This window comes from Elgaria multicarinata, chromosome 17, assembly GCF_023053635.1.
Source record: "Elgaria multicarinata webbii isolate HBS135686 ecotype San Diego chromosome 17, rElgMul1.1.pri, whole genome shotgun sequence".
NCBI classification, from domain to species: Eukaryota; Metazoa; Chordata; class Lepidosauria; order Squamata; family Anguidae; genus Elgaria; species Elgaria multicarinata.
The window spans coordinates 26,299,321-26,323,368 of NC_086187.1; the positions used below are offsets into that span (position 1 = coordinate 26,299,321).

At 50.6% G+C, this 24,048-nt stretch overlaps 1 protein-coding gene across 8 annotated transcripts in view; it reads left to right on the top strand.

Annotated features, from left to right (window-relative positions):
* The window catches only part of MPRIP (myosin phosphatase Rho interacting protein), a 477,073-nt gene that overhangs the window by 74,187 nt on the left and 378,838 nt on the right, over positions 1-24,048 (top strand). For 4 of the 8 annotated variants that reach the window (XM_063143223.1, XM_063143225.1, XM_063143224.1 and 1 more), the window contains 3 exons: positions 5,779-5,863; positions 15,446-15,656; positions 16,849-17,368. In XM_063143223.1, the coding sequence (XP_062999293.1) occupies positions 5,779-5,863; positions 15,446-15,656; positions 16,849-17,368 (816 nt within the window). The remainder of the gene's footprint in view (positions 1-5,778; positions 5,864-15,445; positions 15,657-16,848; positions 17,369-24,048) is intronic. The other 4 variants (XM_063143227.1, XM_063143228.1, XM_063143229.1 and 1 more) reach the window with 1 other exon arrangement.

Sequence of the window (24,048 nt, forward strand, 5' to 3'; positions counted from 1 at the left end):
CTGCAAAAACAGCTCAGCTTGGAGCCTTTGCCTTCTCCCTTTATGGGCTGATTTTAAATGATTAAAAAGAAATGAGCAGCATGCAGCTGGGGCTGGCATGTTGCGGAAGTAGGAGGCAGGTGAGCCGCACCGTGTCTCGAATTTCGCATTTAAGTTTTGGGGCAGCGTGGCGGTTTCAGACAATTACTTTTGAGCCCGAATGTCTGTGAAGATAAGGCTGCCTTCCTTAGCCCGAGTCCCTCCGGATGTTGTGGCCTACAGTTCCCATCAGCCTCAGCCAGCATAACCGGTGATGGGGGATGATGAGATTGTTGCCCGAAACATCTGCTGGGACCCAGGCAGGCGAAGGCTGCTGCCTATTTATTTATGACATTTTATACAAAAGGATCCTGGCAGGCCTGGAGCTAAGAATGAGCTCAGGTCCCCTTGTTTGGCCACTGTGAACTTTAAGTTCTGAGAGCATTTCTGTCGGCTTGGAGGACTTAAGAATGATATGGTGATAAACCCTGGTGGGTTCCTTTCTAATTGTGTAGCCGTGGCTCCTTTTGTAAACCAGTTGCGTCATATTGAGGAAGAATCTTCGAAACAGCTATTTGTACTGTATATATACGTAGACGCTTTATGTGAATAGTTCATTATATGTATATTAGGAGTTTATATTGCAGGCTTTGTTGTGAATGTTAGTGTGAACATCCTAGAAATATTGTTGATGTGCCTGTTCTTTGTACATTTGTAAAGTTTTTGAATTATTCATCTATGATAGTTGTTGTGATGTTTTTATTATTATTATTATTATTATTTATTTATATAGCACCATCAATGTACATGGTGCTGTACAGAGTAAAACAGTAAATAGCAAGACTCTGCCGCATAGGCTTACAATCTAATAAAATCATAGTAAAACAATAAGGAGGGGAAGAGAATGCAAACAGGCACAGGGTAGGGTAAAACTAACAGTATAAGGTCTGCACAACATCAAGTTTTAAAAGCTTTAGGAAAAAGAAAAGTTTTTAGTTAAGCTTTAAAAGCTGCGATTGAACTTGTAGTTCTCAAATGTTCTGGAAGAGCGTTCCAGGCATAAGGGATTGTTTCCAAACCACAGCCTTCTCTTTTTTCTGCCTATTTATTTATGACATTTTATACAAAAGGATCCTGGCAGGCCTGGAGCTAAGAATGAGCCAGGGAGCTACGTTTCCCAGCAGGCATTGTGGCGGAGGCCTCAAACCATGGGCAGGAGGGTGCTGTTGCACTCAGGTGCCCCTGTTTGGCCACTGTGTGAAGAGAATGCTGGACTAGATGGACCCGTGACATGATCCAGCAGGGCTCTTTTCAGGTTCTCGCTCCACACAGCCGAGGGTTGGGCGGCACCTAGTTCACCTGGGCCACGTGCATGTAGAGAAATGTGTCCGTGTGGGCCGGCGCTGAGTAATGCGAGAGGTTCCTGAGCATCACGGGGCTGTAGTGACCCAAACGGTGCAATGCAACCAGAGGTTGAACTCTCATCAGTCCCATCCAGAGGTGAGGGCCAGTGAGGACTTCCTGGGAGTATCATAGAATCATAAAATAGGCCCTCGGGTCCTACGCCTTGCTCAGTGCAGGAGTCCACCTCACAGCATCCCTGAGAGATGGCTGTCCAGCTGCATGCTGAAGGCCTCTCGTGTGGGAGAGCCCACCGCCTCCCTAGGGCAGAGAGGTGCAGCTGCCTCCTTAATTTGTGGTGGCTGGACCAAAGAGGCCAGAAAAGTCCTTCAAACGAGCAGGTAGAAAATCTCAATTGGATCCATGAATTTCTAGCAGCTCAGGCTTAGAGAGCCGGCATCTGTCTTTCTGCTCTTTATTCCCTGGTGTTCTGAGATCTTTTCCATTTTTTGAGGTTGGAATGGCTTCCCAGTTGGCAAAAGGACGTCTGTCTGTCTTAGGTTTGTGGCTGCTGGCTGCAAGGACGATGTGGGAATTCGGGGTGGTTTTTGTGTGGTTTTACTTTTCTGCTCTCTGTGTCCTTGCCGTCTCTTGAGAAGCCAAGGTTCTTGCGTGTGCCAACTTACAGCCTGGGGGTACCGGGGCAGCGGGTGGAGAGAGAGAGAGAGAGACAGAATTTTATTTTTATGGCCATGTTTCATAAACTTCTGAAAAGTAGCAGCTTAGCAATGGAAACACTGACGGCACCCAAACGCTTGACGATGTGGGCTGTGTGTATTGGAAGGCAGATGAGAAGCCGGTGACGGCGTGAGCTTGCTTGGGAGGCGGAATGAAAGCAACCATTTCTAGTGGGGGCAGGAACATTTTCCTGCTCGCTTGGCAACCGCGTTCTCTTTCGGATGTTTATTTATTTATTTATTTATTTACAATATTTATTTGCCGCTCCCCATTGAAAATTTCGGAGCGGTGTACAAGATAAAATGAAAATAAAAACAGAATAAAACACTTAAAACAGATTTTAAAAGAAGCAAAATATAGTGACTCATGGGTGGACATTAAGGAAAGGCTTCCTGGAATAATGTTTTCAGGAGGCGCTGAAAGGAGTACAAAGTTGGCGCCTGTCTGACCTCCAGAGGCAGGGAGTTCCACAGGAGGGGAGCCACCACGCTGAAGGCTCTACCCCTGGTGGACTCCAATCGGAGGATGGATCTATGTTGGACCACCAGGTGCAGACCTCAGTGACTGGGAAGGTTGGTAGGGGAGAAGGCGCTCTCTCTCTCAGGTCTCCTGGTCCCAAGTTGTTTAGGGCTTTGTACACAAGTACAAGAACCTTCAACCTGGCCCGGTAGCGAATAGGCAGCCAGTGCCGTTCCCTCAGCAGAGGAGTTCCATGCTGGAATGGGGCAGCTCCAGACAACAGCCGAGCTTCAGTATTCTGCACTAACTCCAGCTTCTGGAGCAGCTTCAAGGGCAGCCCCACATAGAGTGCGTTGCAGTAATCCAGCCTTAAGGTTACCAGTGCTTGTACCACCGTGGCCAAGCGATCCCTGTCCAGGAGAGGCCGTAGTTGGAGAACCAACCGAAGCTGGTAAAAGGCTCCAAGATGTGGCGGCTACTTGAGCCTCCAGCGACAGAGATGGGTCTAAGAGTACCCCCAAACTACGAACCTGATCTTTCAGAGACAGTGCAACCCCATCCAGAACAGGCAAGGAGCCTGTCTCCCGGACTCGGGAACCACTCACCCACAGGGCTTCCGTCTTGCCAGGATTCAGTCTCAGTTTGGGAATTTAAAAACTGGATTTGAATACGATATAAGTATTGTCACCGTAACCTGATCCAATGTGACCCATGAGGTCCGATAAAGTGGGGAGTTCTCCTGCACAGCCCCCAGTGAAACGCATGGGAACTGTGAGATGACATGGCTGCTGTTGTGCCCCACATTGGACGGATTGTGTCCAACTTGGTTTGTTTTACTATATGTCTATACACACGTGCATATCCTGTCCTTCAGCTCCCAGGGCACTTCGCAAATAATAGTAAAAGAGTCGAGCACACGATTGAAACCAACGTAATTCCACAACAGAACAATGAAAACACGGCAGAAGCAGGATCAAGACCAGCTCAAGCAATATTTGAAAAAAGGCCCTGGGAACGTAACAAGGTCTCTTCCTGTTGCCAGAAGGACAGAAGAGTAGAGGCCAAGCGCAGACTCCCTGGGGAAAGAGCTCCAGAGCAAGCTCACCACAAATCAAGAAGGCCCCATTACTGGTGGAGACCCTCCTGGCCTTTGACGGCCCCCAGAGAAAGGCCTCCGAAAAAGACCTCCGTGTAGGCTGAGTTTCTTGAGATTGTAGGGAACTTACATTCTGCCCAGTAAGACTCTTGGTCCATTGAGCTCAGTATTCCCCACACTGGCTGGCAGTAGCTTCCCACGGCGAGGCGCATGTGGCTGCCATTTTGAATATGTAACTCCCGCCCAGGGGTTGTCGTGTTGTGCGAACCCGTCGAGTGTGAGTTATGTGAGGGTTAAATGACCCTCACATAACCCATGGTTTGATTTAAATAACCCATGTTGAGCAGCGGTGTGTCGTCCGAACCTGGTCGTTGCGGTAACTATGTCTTCACGTGCATTTAGATGCGCAAGGTATACCCCAAAGCCTAAGCGTTCTGGATTTTTTCTTTAAATAGTTGGTTTAACTCCTCTTCATTTAGGAAGCTCAGAGTGGCTTCGCTTGCAACACTGCTGCACTCCTCCAAGTCCATCCCCTGGAGCCTGTGTTTCGTTTCGTTTCGTTTTACCTTACATACTGTTATTCATAACAAATCGCAGAGCAGTTTAAAAATAAAAAGTAAGAATAAAAAAGAAACATGCTAATAATAAAAAAATGCTATAAAACCAGCGGAGAGATAATCTGTGTGTGCCCGGGAGGGTTCAACAGACAGAAAACTGAAGATTCCCCCAGAATGCCCCAAAAGGGCTGGGATGAAGAGGGGCGTCTTACGGAACTGGCAAAACAAAACTACAGAAGTTGCCTGACGCACCTCCAGAGGCCCAGCCAAGGAGACCCTCGCTAGGGTGACTGCTCCCAGGGCAGTGGCTTTGGGTGGGACCATGAGCAGGGGCCCCCTCCCAAATGTTTCAAAAGCTGGACAGGTACGTGCAGGGAGAGGCACTCCGACCAGTATTTGGGCCCAAGCCGATTAGGGCAGCCTTCCTCAACCTGGAGCGCTCCAGATGTGTTGGACTGCAACTCCCAGAATGCCCCAGCCGCTGGCTGGGGCATTCTGGGAGTTGTAGTCCAACACATCTGGAGTGCCCCAGGTTGAGGAAGGCTGGATTAGGGCCTTACGAGTCAACATCAGTACTTTGAGATCAGCGTGGAAGCGAATAGGCAGCCCATGCAGAGTGTGAGGAATAGTTGACACCTTGAACTGTCTTTACGGGTATCCAGACCCCCGACCCGACCCCGAATGGTCCTTCATAGAGCAGCGTGGAGCTCTGGACCGTCTTTTAAGGGCAGCTGGATATAGAGCTCCGCTGATGCTCGGGGCCCAATATTGTCTGCTGTGACAGCTCCATGAACCTCGGGCAGAAGCGCTTTCCCTTCTTTTCCCTAGAGACACCGGCAATGGAACTCGGGGCCCTTTGCCCAAAAGGCGGGTGCTTCACCCTTGTATGCCTCGTGTGGCGCAGAGTGGTAAAGCAGCCGTTTCTGCAGCTGAAACTCTCCCCACGGCCTGAGTTCGATCCCAGCGGAAGCTGGTGTCAGGCAGCCGGTTCGGGTTGACTCAGCCTTCCATCCTTCCAAGGTCGGTAAAATGAGTACCCAGCTAGCTGGGGGAAAGGTAATCACGGCCGGGGAAGGCAACGGCAAACCACCCCACTATATAAGGCCTGCCAAGAAAATGTCAGCGAAAGCTGGCGTCCCTCCAAGAGTCAGTAATGACTCAGTGCTGGCACGAGAGGTTCCTTTCCTTTCCTCACCCTTGTACTGACAGTGGCTTCTCCCCAGGCTACTTGGATGTGTGGAGAATAAGCAGTGTGTGTGTGTGTGTGTGTGATATGACATGACAACAGAGTCCTGGCGAGAGTTTTTCTCTGTCGTCGTTTCTCGAATCACCCGCCTTCGCGGTGCCTCCCTTGCCCTGAAAATTCTGAACCTCCCAGCCCAGAACAGCCCAGAGGCGCATCCCTCCAGCACTGCCTTTGGACAGAGGCTCTGAGACAGGCAGCCAGGCTGCTTCCGGGAAGGAGGGACTGCGGCCCGTCCCGTCTGGCCTGAGCCTTTCCCCTGTTGCTCCACTTGATACGTTCCTTAACTTACGGCGCTCTTCTCTCTCTCTCTCTCTCACTTGCAGGTGGTTGGAGATGTTGGTTGTCTATCCAAGAACGAACAAGCAGAACCAGAAGAAGAAGAGGAAAGTGGAGCCTCCAACTCCTCAGGTAAATCTGGGGGATGAACCCCGCTTGCGTTTAGGAACTCCTGTCTCTAAAATGCTCACAGGATAGATTGTGCCCATTTTGCCATTCGGCAGTGAATCTTCCTTTACCGTGGTTTGGCTTGAACCCACACCGGGATCCCCTGAGCAGTTCACATGGCAGGCTTCCAACAGAGCGATTTCCCACGTGGCTTCAGGGCGGCTGCTCTAGCTTGTTCTTTTGCCCTTAAAGCTGGGGGTCGAGGCGCTTTCGAGGAGCAAACGCCAACGTGCTTATCTTCCTTTGGTGATCCAGCCACTGTGCCACCATCCCTTTTACCCTTTTCTTTCCCCCAGTGTCTAGCCATGCTCCCCCTGGGTTGGAAGAAGGTGTTTCAGGTGATCAATCAGAATCAGACTCTGAAGTGGAGCAGTCGGCGCCAGAAACAGGCCAGCCTGTACCAGTGGGGGTGGAAGCTCTCACGGGCTCTTCACCCGCTGGGAGTGAACCCTCTCCAGAGCTTATCTCCTCAAAGACAAACAATACACAGTCAGTGGGAAGCCAACATTCTTCCGAGGGGAAGAACACAGAGAAGTTAGCCCATCCTAGAGTACGCTGCAGGCTAAAACGGGCGGAGCTAAAGGAAGGCGAGAGAAAGTCAGCCCGTCTGGCGTCCCATCAGAAGCTGCCTCAGAACTAGACTCTCTGAAGTTAACGCATCTCGGGAAAGGGCTTTCCATTCTTCTTGAAAGAACAATTGTCTCGCTTCGTTTGCATAGCTTTGCCTAGGGGGAAGTTCCTAGAGATTAGTCTCTCTTCAGGTAGGAAGAGACATTTATTGCTTGAATAAAGCTTTGTAGATTACTTAGCAGGCCTCGCTATTGTCTCCCAAGATGGTGGGAAGTTTTTAGAAACACGACACCCGGCCTGCCTCTGTAATCTTGGGGGGCGGGGGGGGGGGGAAGTAGGCCCTCTCCACCTGAGGCCCAACCTTCATAGAATCATAGAATAGCAGAGTTGGAAGGGGCCTACAAGGCCATCGAGTCCAACCCCCTGCTCAATGCAGGAATCCACCCTAAAGCTCAGTGTAGGAGGGAAGGAGGCACCACAGGCCTTGGGAAGCAGGAGAAGTCTGTGTTTTATGGTCTGTCCTCTCAGCTGACGTCGTTCCCTCGAGGTGTTCCCATGCCATGGAGATCCTGAAACACCTGCTAGGGCAGCCTTCCTCAAGCTGGGGCGCTCCAGATGTGTTGGACTGCACCTCCCAGAATGCCCCAGCCAGCTGGGGCATTCTGGGAGTTGTAGTCCAACACATCTGGAGCGCCCCAGCTTGAGGAAGGCTGTGCTAGGGAGTCTTCTAAAGTGAACCTGTTTGATTGGGTCTGGAAACTTGCTCTCGAGTCGTACTTGGGCATAGGAAAACTGTGTGCAGTTCTCTGCCAAGGAAAGCTAAATTCGGTGAGATTATTACTACTACTACGTTTATATCCCACCTTTTTTCCACGTGCAAGGAACCCAAGGCGGGTTACATGGGCGGCTTACGTGGACATCGTCGTCCTTTCCATTTTCTCCTCACAACCGCCCTGCGAGGTAGTTTAGGTCTGAGAGTCTGTGACTGGCCCAAAGTCACCCCGTGAGTTTCATGGCCGAGTGGGGACTAGAACCCGGATCCCCCGACTCCCAGTCCAACACTCTTACCACTACACCACAATGGCTCACAATTTCAGCAAGCGTACACGTGCCTATCATTTCGCTGCCGCCCACCAGCAGGGAGGGGACACCAGCGGGCAAAGCCCTGGGAACTCTGCATGTGTGCACACCACCCACGTTCTTTCCGGTTCTGAGGTATTACTCAATTAACTTTGAAACCATGAGGGCGAGAGAGAGAGAGAGGGTGGGGGCGGATGGTTAAAGGAAGCTGCGGTTCTTGGAATTCCACATGTTCCGAGTGCCGTCATACATGCAGCCCTGGTTAGCTCGGACTAGCCCCCAAAACTTAGCTGATTTAGGGCACAATCCTGTGCGTGTTCCAACAGAAAAAAACAAGTCCTGCAACGCCTATGCTGGGAATTACGGGACCCCCCCCCCCCCCGTCTAAACATGCATCGGATTTTGTTCTTATATCCCAAAGGGATATGGAAGAGGAGTCCACGGTGGATATGGTGCCATTTTCTTCCTCTGCGCTGCATTTGTTTTCTGGAATCCTTCGCTGGATATATATATGTGTGTATATATGTACTACTTAGAATCATAGAATCATAGAATAGCAGAGTTGGAAGGGGCCCACAAGGCCATCGAGTCCAACCCCCTGCTCAATACAGGAATCCACCCTAAAGCATCCCTGACAGATGGTTGTCCAGCTGCCTCTTGAAGGCCTCTAGTGTGGGAGAGCCCACAACCTCCCTAGGGAACTGATTCCATTGTCGTACTGCTCTAACAGTCAGGAAGTTTTTCCTGATGTCCAGCTGGAATCTGGCTTCCTTTAACTTGAGCCCGTTATTCCGTATATAAGTATAACCATATTTTGTATGGTTGCTGTTGCTGAATTAATGTTGTGCTGGTCTCGGACCGTAATAAAGTGATGGATTGATTATACGTGTGTGAATGTATTCCCAAAGAACCCGTCCCTTTGATTAGGGCCCATGGAGCATTCTGGGTAGCCGCTCTCTGCTGAGGCCAAAGAAGAGACCAGCAGCCGAGCGGCAGCAAGGAAACCAGTAACACGGCATAAACCCCCAAACTGTTCCTTTCTACCTCAACCCCCACCTCTTTTTTCTGTGTGTGTGTGTGGAGTTTTTGGGAACAGAAAGGGGGGGGAAATGGGGAAAAAATGCTGGCCGAACAGTATCATTTTTAGGAGTATGCTTTGTTGCCATGGCAATGTCTTGGAAACCTGACAGGATCTGAGCTCCTGAGCACCAAATAAGGTAAGTAGGATTTTGGGGGAAGATGCAAAGGCGTGAAGCGTCTGCTGGTCTCTTCCCAACCAGGCTGCCTCTGGAGATGGAGGTGGTCCCTCGGGGAGAAGGGGAGGGGGTGAGGCAGGCCCCGTCTGGGTGCTGCTGTGGGGTGACGGCAGATAGGACAGGCATGTTAAGTGCCTAGCAAAGCTTTTCTTCTTTTCTTTTTTTTGGAAGGGTTTTGCTTCCAAAAAAGGAACGGCTCGCCGGGCTGGGAGTTCATTTTCTGCCATGTGACACTTCCTGGCTCTGCTGTTGCCGTTCTTCTGCTTGCGAGCTCTTGGGCCTTCGCTCTTCCAGCGAGAGGATTGCAAAACGGCCCAGAATGCCCTGAAGGACTTCGACAACGGAGGGGCGTTTGTCTAGGCTGTCTGGTTTGGATCTAGGGAGACCCCCCCCCCTTTCCCCTCCGGTCTACAAAGGTCTAACACTGAGCTCAGTTGTCCATCTAGATCAGCCTTCCTCAACCTGGGGCGCTCCAGATGTGTTGGACTGCACCTCCCAGAATGCCCCAGCCAGCCGAGCTGGCTGGGGCATTCTGGGAGTTGCACTCCAACACATCTGGAGCCCCCCAGGTTGAGGAAGGCTGATCTAGATCATCCTACGAAGGGACGGGAATTCCACCTCAAGTCAGGCGTGGCGAAATGCTCCCCTGAAACCTCCCCAGGGAGCAGATGGATTGCACGTCTCGTAGTTTATCTCCTGAGCTAATGCACAAGGCAGAGAGTCCGGTGAACGTCCTCCTTAACCCCTTAGAGTCAGCGTGCGCCTGCCGCTTTCCACTTGTGAAGACCCCATTTGGGGCTGCCGCCAGGTCACCTCTTCCGGCTCCATCAGTCTTGCCAGGCGCCCGTATTCTTTGTTTGCAGCAACCTGGGCGGGAGAAACGTAGAGCCCTTTTGGTATGGTGGCAGCATCTGCTGCCAGTCACCCCATTTTTATTTATTTATTTATTTATTATTGCATTTTTATACCACCCAATAGCCGAAGCTCCCTGGGCGGTTCACAAAAATTTTCCCCGTTAATCTGCAATATCCACACAAGAATCTGCACTTAAATGTGCATTTTTGAATATATTTTCCCACAAAGCGTACGTTACTACATCCTAACATACGGACGTTATAAGGATTTGGGGGCCAAGAACCGCAGCGCAAAATTCAGAGAGGGATGAAATCCGAAGGATCGCTGCTTAACTAATCCCGGAGGGGCAGATCAGGCTGGCTTGTTTTGATGAGCGTCCTGGCCTAGCTCTTGCTCGCCCGGGCACCCGAAAGCCCGTGCCAATGGAAGGGCGTTCATGAGCCGATGCGATCCAGCGAAGCCAGCAGTCCTCCTCTGGGCTTGGGAGGCCGCAGCCGAGCGTAGGACGAACAGCCGAGCGAACGACCGTGGGTTGTATGTTGTTGAAAACGCCGTTGATTCCTGGAGGCTGTGCGCTAGGTTGGCTCACCCGGCTGAAGTGAGCGTGGGCGCCTGTTTGCATGATCCAACAAGGAGTGGGAACACTGTTACCTGCATCGCCGGCTTGAGGGTTTTCTGGAGGCAAACTGGTTGGCCATAGTGGAAAGCGAGCGTGATTCTGGAAAGTGTTGGAAATTACACTCTATTCCAGAGATAAGTAGAATTAGCAGCGGCTCTCAGCGTAGGACGCAGCAAAGACACAAATGAGGCTAAGGATTCTTTGCTTGGTTAAAACAAAGCCTTTTACTGGCAGTTGAATAACTTAGTTACAGCAACACACACACATACTCACAGACGACCTTAACGGTTTTACACAGCAGCAGCATTACAGATGGAGCGGGAAAAGATGGAGAAACACAGGCATTTATATAGAGGAAAAACTGTACAGTCCTGAATCACTAATTGATTAATTGAAAAACATCTCCAGCCAATAATTCAATCATTGTCCAGCTGAGACCTGGACATTTAGAAGATACATTTCTGCTGACTTCTTCATATTTCTTCAGGCCTCCAGGCACTTGTAAAAAGTGGTAAAAGTAAAACTAGACCCAATCCAGGATCCAACAGAAAGAGGGACCTCTGGCCTGTTCCAGCAGGACTTCTCTTCCATGCCTCTGGACGTTGGGGGATAATAAGCAGTCGGTTGGGACGGGACCAGGTAGGGGTGGCACAAACATGGTTCCTGACCTTGGCTCCACTCAGCCTTGCGATTCTGTTGACTGCAGCATTGAAGTTCTTCGGCTGTATCTTTCAGCGCTGTGTAGGTCCAGAATTCAGCGTCTTGTGTGTGTGCGCGCGAGAGCCTGTGTGTGTTTAAATGTAAGCTTGAGATTCTCAAGTTTCTAGCCACCAGGGTTGCAGAGATGGGTATGAAAGAGTTTGGCCGACGGGCAGGTGGAAACGCTCAAGCCCTTGGACAGACCGTTGGGGGGGGGGGGGCGCTGCGCTCAGCCCATCTTTGCGACTTAACAGAACCAGAGTGAATTTGCCTAATTTATGTGGGTCTCATAATTTAGCTCTTTGCCATGAAGATTGGGCGTTCTCTTGGCACAGGAATTTGTTGTCGTTTAACAGATTTTAGGAAGGCCCCTCAGTGTAAAACAGTGTGATCATGAACTGCATAAAAATGTTTTTCGCGTCTTGCAGTCCAGAAGCGTGGCGGCTTGACCCTCACTCGCCTAAGGAAGGCTGCCGCTCCCTTCCAGGTTATGGGGGAATTGAGATCCTTTTCCTGCTCGTTAATTTGGTGCTTCTGAGCTTGGAAATTCCGGAGAGCCACGTGTCTGGGGCTCCCTCCCGATTTCCCGATTCTAACCATGCCCTGCAGGCATACAGTACCGGTACAGTTCTGGCTACGATGCCAACGTTTTACTGCTGCAAATGTGATGCGGCTTGTCAGGAGGAAAGGGATAAGAGTGGAGAGGAAGCCATTGCCGGAGGGGAAGACGGACGGAGGGAGGCCTCTTCGAAATGGCTTCTGTCACATTTGGCTCCTTTTCAGTGCTTTCCTGCGCCGGGGGAAGATGAGGGGGGAAGAGAAAAATTACCTGTGAGCCAATAGCAAATAAAGCTTGGCTTCCAGAATGGGCCGGCTCCTTCGGTCATCTTCACGGCTTTCCGCTTGTTACCGTTTGTGATGGCTTCTGAACGCTTGGTATCAAACCCAAATGAAAAGGTGTGTCTGTGTGTGTAATAGAAGAGCAGCATTAAAATAATATCCACAGACAGTTGGTGCCTAAAAGCTAACCTAGCGCTTCTTTTGTTAGCGTCCCTGGGGAGAGCATTCCACCATCATGGAGCCACCACCGAGAAGGTCCTGCTTCGGTCACGACCTGCCTGACCTCACAAAATGCAAGCACAGAGAAGAGCCTCTCGTACAGATCAGAGAGCACAGGCAGGTTCTTATGGAAGCAGGCAATCGTCCAGCATCCTGACCCTAAGCAATATAGAGCGTTATAGGTAAAAAAAAAAACCCCAAAAACCCACCTCCTAGCGCCTGAAACAAATCAGAAGCCACTGAACATATGTTCCATGAGGACAGTTCCAACGTTCTGGCTCCTAGATTCATACTAAGTTTCCAAATAGTCTCCAAGGGCTGCTCCACATACAGCATGCTGCAGTAGTCAAGTCTGGATATTCGCCTGGCCACAGTTATCCATGCCTTGACATCTGTGCCTGGAGGAGCATGCATATACCTACCTACTTTCCTAGTAAAGCAGCTTTGCTCACATGGTGGACTTTGATGTGTTAGATGTTCTGCTGTTTGGGTGATTGAGGTGCTATGGAATGGAGAGTTCTTCAGAATGAAGCAATGACATTCAAAGTACAAAACAGGGCTTTTTCCTGTTACGCCAGGAAATCTTATTGCCCTCCTTGCTTTCATCTTCCTAAGTCACAGCTGGCTTTTAACGCAGCGCTTCTAGTATTTATCTTATCTCTCCCCACCTCCCCAAATTGCCTGCTAGTAACTTTGCGCCTTTATTAAAGCCCTACATGGTTTTTGTCCAGGCTACCTGCAGGATCGCCTTCTCCCGTACAATCCGCCCCGCACACTCAGGTCCTCTGGGAAGAATTTACTCCAGCCAACAAAAACAAGGCTGACAACTATTACCCAGAGGACCTTATTTCCTCTGCTGCTCCCAGACTATGGAATGGCCTGCCGGAGGAGACGCGTCAGCTTTTAGCATTCAAGAAAGCTATCAAGACTGATCTCTTCCGGCAGGCCTATCCAGTAGAATTTTAGGATGCTTTTAGGATTTTTTTAACAGTGTATGCTATGTTTTTAATCAGTATTTTATGATTGGTGTTGTTGCCCGCCTCGATCCAATTGGAGAAGTGGGTAAGAAATATTATTATTATTATTATTATTAATAATAATAATAATAATTTTAGAGCTCAGTTGTTCGTCCAGCATCCGCACTCACGCAACCGTTGCAAGGCTCTTTGTAGAGTTTGGAGCACTGAGTTGCCTCCACTTTGAAAATAAAATGAAGTTTCTAGCTGTCTTGCTTACAGCAAGAAGCTTTTTTTAAAAAAATCTTTGTTGCTTTATCTTTTGCAACTGGGATAAATGGGCCGTTGTCATGGCGCCATAGCCCAACATGGGCTATTTAACCCACGGTGACGCTGCAGTGGGTGTGCGGTTCACATGGCACAACAATCCCTGCGTTGTGTCATCCAAACCTGGTCTGTATCTCTAATAAGGCCCTGCAGAAAGGGGGACTCGGCACAGGGGGTGGAGTGAATTTATGTTACTCATCCCTGAAGAGCCACGGGCCCAGTACTTCTGGAAGAGATCTCTGTGTTTCTAAATTCACCTTCCGTCCTGCTTTTTTCACTTTTGACTCCTGCCCTTTGGGGCAGACTATTAAAAGCTCTTCCATTCTCCTTTGAAAGCTCAACGGGAAGTCTTTCGTTAGCCATTCCCTGGTGTGGCAGCCTTTATATTTGGCAGCTTCACAAAATCTATAAATAAGTTCTTTGTGTACACATGTTATAATGGCCTCTGAGACTGGGGTGGGATTCTGAGATCTAGGAGGGGAAAAGGAACGTGATATATATGGAAGGGGAACCCCATCCCACCCCATTCTGTACATAGTAATACTTTATTTTATTGTTTGAAAAGGTTTGTATCACCTTTCCAGGACGAACTGCTTGAGGCTGTTTACAATAATCACCACACGCATTGAAAACCAATAAAAGGAATATAAAATTATAACCAGAAACAATATCAGCTGTGGGAGCAGCGTCAAGTCCCGATAGCCGAAGCAGAATACTTAATACTTACCTCATCTAGAGTATTGCGTCCAGTTCTGGGCTCTACAATTCAAGAAGGACGCAGACAAGCTGGAGCGTGTTCAGAGGAGGGCAACCAGGTTGATCAGGGGTCTGGAAACAAAGCCCTATGAAGAGAGACTGAAAGAACTGGGCATGTTTAGCCTGGAGAAGAGAAGACTGAGGGGAGACATGTTAGCACTCTTCAAATCCTTAAAAGGTTGTCACACAGAGGAGGGCCAGGATCTCTTCTCGATCCTCCCAGAGTGCAGGACACGGAATAACGGGCTCAAGTTACAGGAAGCCAGATTCCGGCTGGACATCAGGAAAAACTTCCTGACTGTTAGAGCAGTGCGACAATGGAATCAGTTACCTAGGGAGGTGGTGGGCTCTCCCCCACTAGAGGCCTTCAAGAGGCAGCTGGACAAGCATCTGTCGGGGATGTGTTAGGGTGGATTCCTGCATTGAGCAGGGGGTTGGACTTGATGGCCTTGTAGGCCCCTTCCAACTCTGCTATTCTATGATTCTATGATTCTATAAGGTTGTAAAAAGAGGGTTAGAAGCAGCACAAGCTAAGATGCTGAATTGTGGGGGCCCGGCAGGGCGTGACGGTATCTCACCACGGTACCTAAAAATGGTCAAGAGAAGATGGAGGCGATTCCATGGTAGTGACATCACCCACCCCAGAGGTTGTCCCTACTCGGTGAAGCCAGTTTTAATTTCCCGTCGGTTTGGGCCACAGAGCCTGGCCTCCATCTTCAAGAACGTTTCTGAGGAGACACTCCTGTATATATTCTGGACCCAGACTAGAACCAGCCCCGAAGGAGGTGACGATCAATTTTACCTTTGCCCCGAGGCTACGCTTCCTGAAACGGTTGAGCGGCACACGCATGCAGTGCTGCCCACCACCCTCGATACCGCGCTGCTGCGAAAAATGCACCTCTGAGCTCCCCCACCCTAGTTTTGACGCAGGTTGTAATGTTGTCGTGCCGTGTGTTTCCCTGCCTTGGGCTCTGTGTCTTTGACTGGCAGGGAAGGTGATGGCAGTGTTGGACCGGGAGTCGGGAGATCCGGGTTCTAGTCCCCACTCGGCCATGGAAGCTCACTGGGTGACTTTGGGCCAGTCACAGACTCTCAGCCCGGCCTACCTCACAGGGTTGTTGTCGTGAGGATAAAATGGAGTGGAGGGGGATTATGGGTTCCTTGGAGGGGAAAAAAAGGGCAGGGTGTAAATGCAATAAAGAAATAAAATCACAGCATGGGTCAGTGCGACCAAATGTTGCAGGGCTGCCATTTTTGACAGCCGCATTCAGAGAGATGGTGAGTGGCGTTGCATTCACCTAAGCGCTTGCGAGATGCAACCCTTAGCCATGAAACCAGGCATCACCAGACAGCTGGTGTTTCCCTGCAGGAACCCGGGCCAGCAAAGATGGCCGTGACCAGCAGCAACATCCCCAGTGCAGAGAAGGTGCCGACCACCAAGTCCACGCTTTGGCAGGAAGAAATGAAGGGCAAAGACCAACCTGATGGAAACGGGGGCATGAGCCCGGCCTCCAGCCCTGTGCAAGGCCAGGCCCCCCCCAGCTGCTCCCTCAAAGAACCGACGCTGGACGGCAAAGAAGGTAAGGGTCGAACCCTGAGCCTTAGAGCATGTTACTCAGGCGTGGGGTCAGCTGCTGCTGGTCGATGGGACAGGCTACCTTAGCACGTCTCATTCCTGACCGACAGATCCTGTATGAAGCCGGGGTCGGCAGCCTTGGACAGTCGGGGGGCCGGTTCCCTCCCTGACTTGCCATTGGCCGCACTTCCCCACCAACGCATGGCCAAAAAGAAAAAGGAAAAAAAGTGGTGGACTGGGAAAAACAACCAACGTGTGTTCATTCTAAGCCTCTGTAGTGGCTCGCCACACAATTTTGGTGGCGAACGACAACTTCTTCTCCCTTTTAAAAATAAGGAGGGGAACATTGGAGTGGCAGAAGGCCCTGGCGGAGGGGTCGGGGGCTGCCCCGGAGGGCGGCGGTGGCCACGTGCACCCGTTGCCCACCCCTGCTGTAAAGGATGGAGGGGGGGGCGCTGTAGAAGCCGAAGCCAGGCGCTGCCTCCCCCTCCATCGATTCTGCTGCTGCAAAGGGTTGGGTAACGTCCAAAGAGAAGACGGCAAGGCGCTCCTTTTCTAAGAGACGGATGTCGGCTTCTCAGTGACCCCGTTCCGATATGTTATGGCTGGGGCCATATCGCAGGACGGCGAGATACAACGTGGCCCTGGCGAGAACGGGGGCTAGCGTGGGTCACTTCAGGTGCATCACAAGGACGGGGACGTTCTCAACAACCTTGCAGGATTCCTGGGCGGTGCGTTTGTGCGTGCAGGAAGCGCCCCCCTTTTGCTGAGAATTTGGGGAGGCCTTGCAGTTAACTGCCAGCCTTGAATAGATCTAGGGTGCTATCCGAACGAACGGTCAGACAGGGAAAAAAAGCCCTACCACGCCAAACGCTCCCCAGCCAGCCACGAAAGGTTTTTATTTTAACGTCACTGCTGTTCTTGATGTCGTTTTGGCTTGGCTTGTTTATTTACATCACTGTGTTTTGGTGTTTGCTGTTGTTTTAAAAAATGTATCGCTCTTTGCCGTAAGCTGCTTTGAGAGCTATCGGCAGAAAAGTTAGAATACAAATGATTCGATAAGCCAATAGCTCCCACCCACCCCCGGTCTGCAGTAGGCCAAGCTTTTCAGGCGGTGGACAGGGGCGGTGGATCTGAGTGTAATGCCGCCGTCTCTGCCGCCGCCCCCCCCCCCCCGTTACCCCCTTGTCCTACAGATGAGAGCGCCATGAACGGCGACCGAAATGACGGTGGCCGCAAGACGCGTGTTGAGAGCGGCTATTTTTCCTTGGAGAAGACCAAGCAGGACGCTAAGCCGGAAGAGCAGCAGCTGCCCTCCCTGCCGTCCCCGCCCAGCCCCGGCGTCCCGAACAACAGGTACAGTGAGCCCGTATCGCCCTCCCAGGAGCAGAGTCGCCCCTTTCCTTCCCCAGGTACCCAGCCCGGCAGCCGAATGGTTTACAGCTTCTCTCTCAATTCCCTGGACTCGAGAGGCGGCTACCCTGCCACACTCACGGACTCGGCTGGCGGAGAGGGGGCCCGGGGAGCGGAGAGGCCGGGCCGCCCCCTTCCCTTTAGAGCCAGCCGGCAGTACGCCACCCTGGCCGACGTCCCCAAGGCCGTTCGGATCAGTAACCGCGACGCCTTCCAAGTGGAGCGGAAACGACTGGAGCGCAGGACCCGGGCCCGCAGCCCTGGGAGAGAAGAAGTGGCCCGGCTCTTTGGCAACGAAAGGAGGTAAGGATCTCACAGTGCGGCAGCGGTCTAACGGCTGAGAGGCCTGTGGGCGGTTGAGAGTGTCTTTTCAGAGTGTGTCCCCAGCAGACAAACGGCGCCCTGTTTCAGCAGGCGTTGAGACCACGTTCTTGCCCCGTGGGAGGCCTCGAAACACCCATTGCTGCCCATTGGCGATCAAGTGGCATTTCAAGATGTGGCTGGGCTATTCAGGGAAGGGGCCAAGAGGTCGAGGTCAGCACAGCCGGGAGAGTCTGCCCTAGTATATCTCTCTGGGTGGCGCTTTGGAGATGGAGGCCCGGTTTGCATGTGATGGCGGCGAATCCTGGGTTAATCAACCCAGGGTTTGCCAGCATCACGTGCAAGCAGCCCTGGAAAGTGCCACACTGGTGGTCGGGCCTATGATAAGATATCGGATTAGCTATCACCTGGAGCATCCAAATCCTATTGTATGTTTGTGGATTCTGGTATTTGGTAGGGAATTTTAAAAACGTGACCTTTCTTTTTTTAAAAAAAAAGTTTCTAGGTCTCCTGCTATGGGTCTGTTCCATATTGTGCTGTTGGGATTGGACTTGAAAGCTCTCCACAGTATCTTCCTCTTCTCATGTGTGTTGTGGGCCCCAGGAACAGCAGGGCCTGAGTGAGCAGCTTCAGAGTTTGATGTCAGCGCAGTAACCTGATCCGCACAATAGTTTGATCTGCTCAATAGCTTGATTTGCGCAATAGCACTGCTGATGTGCAAGCCCCGTGCTAGCAGCTGCAAAAGGCACTTGTGCCCCAATTGCATCAAGCATGTGGCCAGGTGTGTGTGTATCTGTGTGTGTGTGCATTTCACGGAGACATTCCAGAACCCTCACAAATAATAGTTGGAACTTGCCTTTCGAAACCTCTCTCTCTCTCTCTCTCTCTCTCTCTCACACACACACACACACACACACACACTTTTGGCATGATGAGGCCTGTAGACAAAATTAAGAGCAGGGGGCACAGGACCAGAGGGGGGAAAGCTGTCAACTCTCTTTGCTCACCCTCGAGTTCTAACAGACATGTTCACTCTAGCATGCTGCTGTCGAGAGGCATTTTTCTTCTTCTTTCGCTGTAGCTTCCAATACTCCCTGAAGGACTTTCTGGGTGGTGGTTAATGTGAGCCCTGAACGATGTTGGGAAAACCCCTCAATGCTCCATAGGAGGCTCAGTGAGTTGACAGGCTGGCCCACGCTGCGCTCCTGACCTTACTCAACGGCAGCAGCGTGCGAGTGCAATCGGTAGAAGCTTAGGGTGGGCGTCAGCAGTCACCAGGATCCTTGAAGAAAAGACTACCATGGGGAGGGGCAATTAAAGGCAGAGGGTGACACTGCTGTGTTGTGGGTGTCCACCTGGCGGGAGCCAGGAGCCTCGGGTCGGAAGGTGAGCAGCATAAGCTAGCAGTCATGTAGGCTCCATCTTAGGTGACAGAACTGTCCGCAAATGTCCTAACTTGGCGGGCTCTTACTGGGATGGCGACATCCTGTCCATCCTTTTCAGGAACAGCCAAAGTGAAAAGATGGAGGGAAGAACATGGGCGCTGGGGGACCGGTAGTGCAGTGTCTGACAGGCGATGGACCAAGATGCTATTCTGGTCCTGCGAGTCCTGTCCCAGACATCCGAAAGCCCTGCCTAGTTACCCAGCTCTTCTCCTGGCTCTTGAAACCTCGTCAGCTGCTGCTCACGCCACCGTTATATTTTTGCCATCATGAGACCTAGAAACTTTGTTTTGAAAGGTGAAAGCTGCCCTCTTCAGAATGACCAGTCTTGTGCCATGCACCAGATTCTACACGTGCGTGAGAAATCCCGCTCGGGTGGGCGGCTTCTTATATTTCTTTACAGATGTGTGTTCTTCTGTCAGGAAAATGTCCAGAAGGTGCAGATTTGACGTAACTCGAAAGTACTGGTAGATAGAAGTTGGCTGCCTCACATACCCTTTATATTTTTGCCACCCTGAGACCTAGAAACTTTGTTTTGAAAGAAGATGAAAGCTTCACTCGTTGGCTGGTTGGTTGAGCGTTTTGACTCCTGGTCATTTCTCAAGTCGCAAAGGTGTTGCCTTGCTGTTTTTTAAGGAAGGAGAAGGGCGTTGGGCATGAGAAATGACGAGGTTGGCACTCCGCCTTTAGCATTGCAGAATTGTTTCACCTTGCCGTGCTACTGGGGGGGAAACAACGAAGACCACTTTTCAGCTGGGAGAGGGAAACGGTCTGCCTTCCTCTAAGACAGGGGAATCTCTAGGTCCTGAATACGGAGAACCCAGGCGACATGTGCCGTAGGGAGGATGTTCAAAGCAGTCTCCCCATGACAAGATAGCCTTGCAACCTTTAAGAACCTTTGCCTTGCTGTGGGACCTCATCTCATGGCCTGTTTCACCTGCCCTGCAAGCTGCAGCCGGTGATGTGGAGAACAGCACCACATCTGGTCGACATTCCAGAGAGCGGGGAGGGCTTCTAGTACAGCCCCCACCCATCCAGTGCCCTCCAGATGTGTTGCACTGCAACTCCCACCCTGCCCATCCTAGCTGGGAATGATGGGAGTCGGAGTCCGACTGGGTAAGGCTGGTGTAGTATCTAGCTAGGAGATGGGTCAGGCTGCTGTGAGTGTCACTTGACCCCCATCGCAGGCATCTGGAAGGCCTCTCCCGTGGACCCCCACACACACCTGTCCTGGCTTCTGAAACTCCCATCAAAGGCTGCTCACCAATAAGGCCAGCTTAAGCCAAGGTAGAACCATCTAGTCCAGGCTTCTTTTCCGTAAGTGTCCAGCCAGGTGTCCCCAGAAAACCCACAAGCAGGGCATGAAGGCAACAGGGTCCTCATTGCTTGTCCCTTTAGTGCCTGGTAGTCAGAGGTACACTGCCTCTGCACGTGGAAGTTCTACTCCGCTGTCAGGATGAATAGCTGTTGATTAGGCCTGAGCTCCCTGAGTGTGGGCCTTAACCTGCAGGTGGCTTCGGAGAGAACGTTTCTCAAAGCCTCGTCAGCCGTCTGCACCCGTGAATTAACATTTCCCTGCCTTCCTGCAAACTCCCTCCCCTCGCTTGGCTTTTGGCTGCTTTTCTGATTTTCTCACTGGGCTTGTTGTCTTAATAGCATTCTCCCCACCCTACCTGTGTCGTCTTGGAGCTGAACAGACTCATAACAAGCGTTTGCACCTGGACAAATCCAGTCCTCTTTGTAACCCCTCCTCCTCCTCCTCCTCTTGTATTTGTGCCTGATCTCCGGCTTGTGCAAGGGAGCCCACTTCTCTCCTCGGTTCACATCCTTATCAAACCTCTCCGGTATCCCAAGTAACACACACGGCTTTAAAAATCCAATTAACATCCTGCCTGCCGCCATCCCCTGGTTCCCCTTTCATCACTCTTAAATTTCTTGCATTGACATTCAAGTTTTCTGAAGGATCTGGGCTTGTTTCAGCACAGCCAGGAGCAAATGGTGGAGTGTAACACACGCACACACACACACAAGCACACACACACACAGACAGAGGCTTCTTTCAGGGGCTCCATTCTGAGATGACGTCCTCACCGTTCCCTGGACCTATGATGTCCAGCCATGTAGGGAGACATGGGTGCATTTTAGAAAGCCAAGGTAAAGCCCAAAAGACCTGCCCAGTGCCCTAGGTCAACTGAGAATGCGCCCTAGATAATGTCCCAACATTCCTCGCAGGATGCTGGGCTTCTTCAACGGATACGCAGGTGTTAAAGGATTCCCCTTCTCTTACGCGATGTAGCATTCAGAAATCCCCAACCAGAACTTCTGTGGCACCAGATCTTTTAGGGCTTGCTAAACGTTTCCAAACGTTTCTCTATCTTTTTAAGACTCAAAGCGTGCTTTAAAAAGCGGTACGTGGCCGAGATTCCCGGTTCCACATATTCCATGGCAGTTTCGAAAGTCAGTGCTTGAGTTAGGCAATGAAATGTACCCAGCCCTCTTTTTCAAAAGCAATAGGCCGGGGATTCTGCACTATAAAATCCATCGGGTTTTAGCTTCATGTACATATTAGCTACACGATGGCAAACTTTTCATCATCTATCTGCAAACCAGCTTCAGACTGGTTTAAGTTGTCCTGATTTTATAAGGGGTACCCTGAGAATTGTAGTAGCTATTGGGCAGTATAGAAGTATTGGGCAGTATAGAAATGAAATAATAATAATAATAATAATAATAATAATAATAATAATAATAGTGTTTTTAACCTGGTTGTTCTTTATGGTTTTAATTTTTGTGAACTGCCCAGGGAGCTTCGGCTATTGGGCGGTATAAAAATGTAATAAATAAATAAATAAATAATAATAAGGGTTGCTTCAAAATTTCGTTAAGTGTCTGAGCACCCCCTGCTGGCCACCAAGAGAGATCCTCGTAGCTATTGCGTTTTCTCCTTCTAAGGCACAATCCACAAAGTAATTTTTCCTTTTCATTTGGGAGTAAAACCCCAGTGGATATTCTGGTGAACCAGCCTGAGTTTATCTAATTCTACACTTTGTTGGAATTAACTTCTTGGTTGGGCCTGTCTGTGTGCGTGAGTGTGTATGTTTCTAAAGGCAGGTTGGGGGTTTGTGAAGGAGGCAAAGGCTGCACGGAACTATTCATTTTATTTATTTGTGGCATTTTTTTATCCCACCCATCAACCAAGCCCTCTGGATGGTTCACAAAATACCAAATTCAGTCTAGTTACGTGAGGACGGGGTGGAATGAAAAACCATGCCAACATAATGTCAACACAACTTCCAGAAACTCACTCCTTGTTGTCCCCAAGGCTACAAAAAGAAATAATAAACATTTTAAATAAGACTCTCAGCATTTTGGATGCAGCGTGGCAATGTTTGATTAAAGCCGCCTTGTCCCTGCGGTGGGTCTCCTTCAGGATAAGGGCCATCCATCGCTCAGTGGTTGAGCACATGCTTTGCTCATACAGAGATCTCGTGTTCAGTTCCTCTCACCTCCACCTGCAGGTTCTTCACCAAAGCCGTTTGGATTCTGCCATGGGAGCAAAAATTGTTTGCAATCTGCTCTTCCGTCTGTTGCAGCAGCCTACACGATGATGCTGTGGGCATGACTGAAAACATTCTGTACGTGTTCAGCTAAGCCTCTTCGGAATGCATCAGGTCAACATGATCCTTGCGTGATTGTGGGCACCAGATCAGCATGCCTGATACTCACAAGCCATCACACACACACACACACACACACACTCACACACACACCCTGCAATCTAGAAGAGCCCTTAAAAGTTGAGCATTGACCATGAGGAAGGCTGAAGTGTGCCAACGGAAGCATACTCTTGGGTGTGGTAGGAACAGTTCCAGGCTTCTGTGTTTGCACCATGATTTCTAAAGATGCGCAAGAGAAGCAAACCATGGGGCATGGAGCGCGCAATCCAGTTTCCTGAGAATCTCCGTTAAAATAAAAAGATGAAAACATGACATTGAAATTACACTTTTGAAAAACACAATGCCAATGAAATCGTGGCTGTCGGTTCAGGGATGCTCCCTGGAATAGAACCGTTTTCAGGAGGCGCCGGGAGCAACACAGTGTTGGCTGCCTGACCTCCAGGGGCAGTGAGTTGCAAAGAAAGGGGGCCACCACGCTGAAGGCTCTGTGTTGCACACAGCCCTGACTATTCCTTATCATTTTTGCCAACAGCAGGTTTCACCTTCGACAAGCAAACATAATTTATACTCACTGGTTGCCTCTCGACCACCTCTTTCCCTTTCCCCCTCTTACCCCCCTAAATTGTCTTTCCACGAACATATCCCAACCCTGTTTGTCTCTGTTGGCTGTCCCTGACCTCCTCTCTTCCTGCCGAGTAACAAATCAAGCCAATGAAACTGCCTGCAATCAAAAGCGAATCATTTTTAACTCTGGCTTTTCTTGAGCGCTCTTAAACTCCCTTTCACATAGAAGCTGCTCTAATGCTGGAGTGTGGCCGGCGACTTCCAGACTAACATGCATGGGAAACCCTGCTGTCCTGGGCACCCCTCCCTCCTGAAGGCTTTCAGTGCCGCCGCCCTCCCTGCTCCTCTCTGACATTTCTCCGCAGAGTTCGGGACAAAGAGGGGCGTCCGGTGGTGGATGTGAGTTTTGGGAATCCTCTTGTCCTCTGGTACAGCTAGAAACGGGAGGGAAGGAGCACAGGTAGGAGTTTTGCAGCGGCAAAGTCGTGGCAAGGCGGTGTGCCTCTCCCCGTCTGCTTCTCAGGCCTCTGTTTGCCGTGGGGAGGAAACAGCTATGGGTTAATATAGAGTTAATTACCCCCTCTCCATCTGCCACGTCACTGCTGCCAGTGACACACTCACCCTGCCCTTTTGAAGCTACGTCTGAGCATCCACTGGATTTCTAGCTCCCCAAATTCAGCTTTCAGGGGTCCGTCTTCTCTTGCATGTCTCTCTGGCAAACTCTCGGAGGAGTGCTCCTTGGGTGAAACCGGGGCCAGGTGAAGAACAGGGCTCCTCTTGCCCCCCCCCCCCGCCACCCACCCGAAAAGACTCACTCAGCGTAACACTCAGCCCCCCCCCCCCCGATGATCAGAGTAACCACACGCTGCGGGATTGTGATTCTGGAGGTTTGCAATGATTATATTTTATTTTGCTGATGATTTGTGGGGTTTTTGTTTGTTTTTCTTTTCTTTTAGGAATCTTGGAATGATTTTCTTTC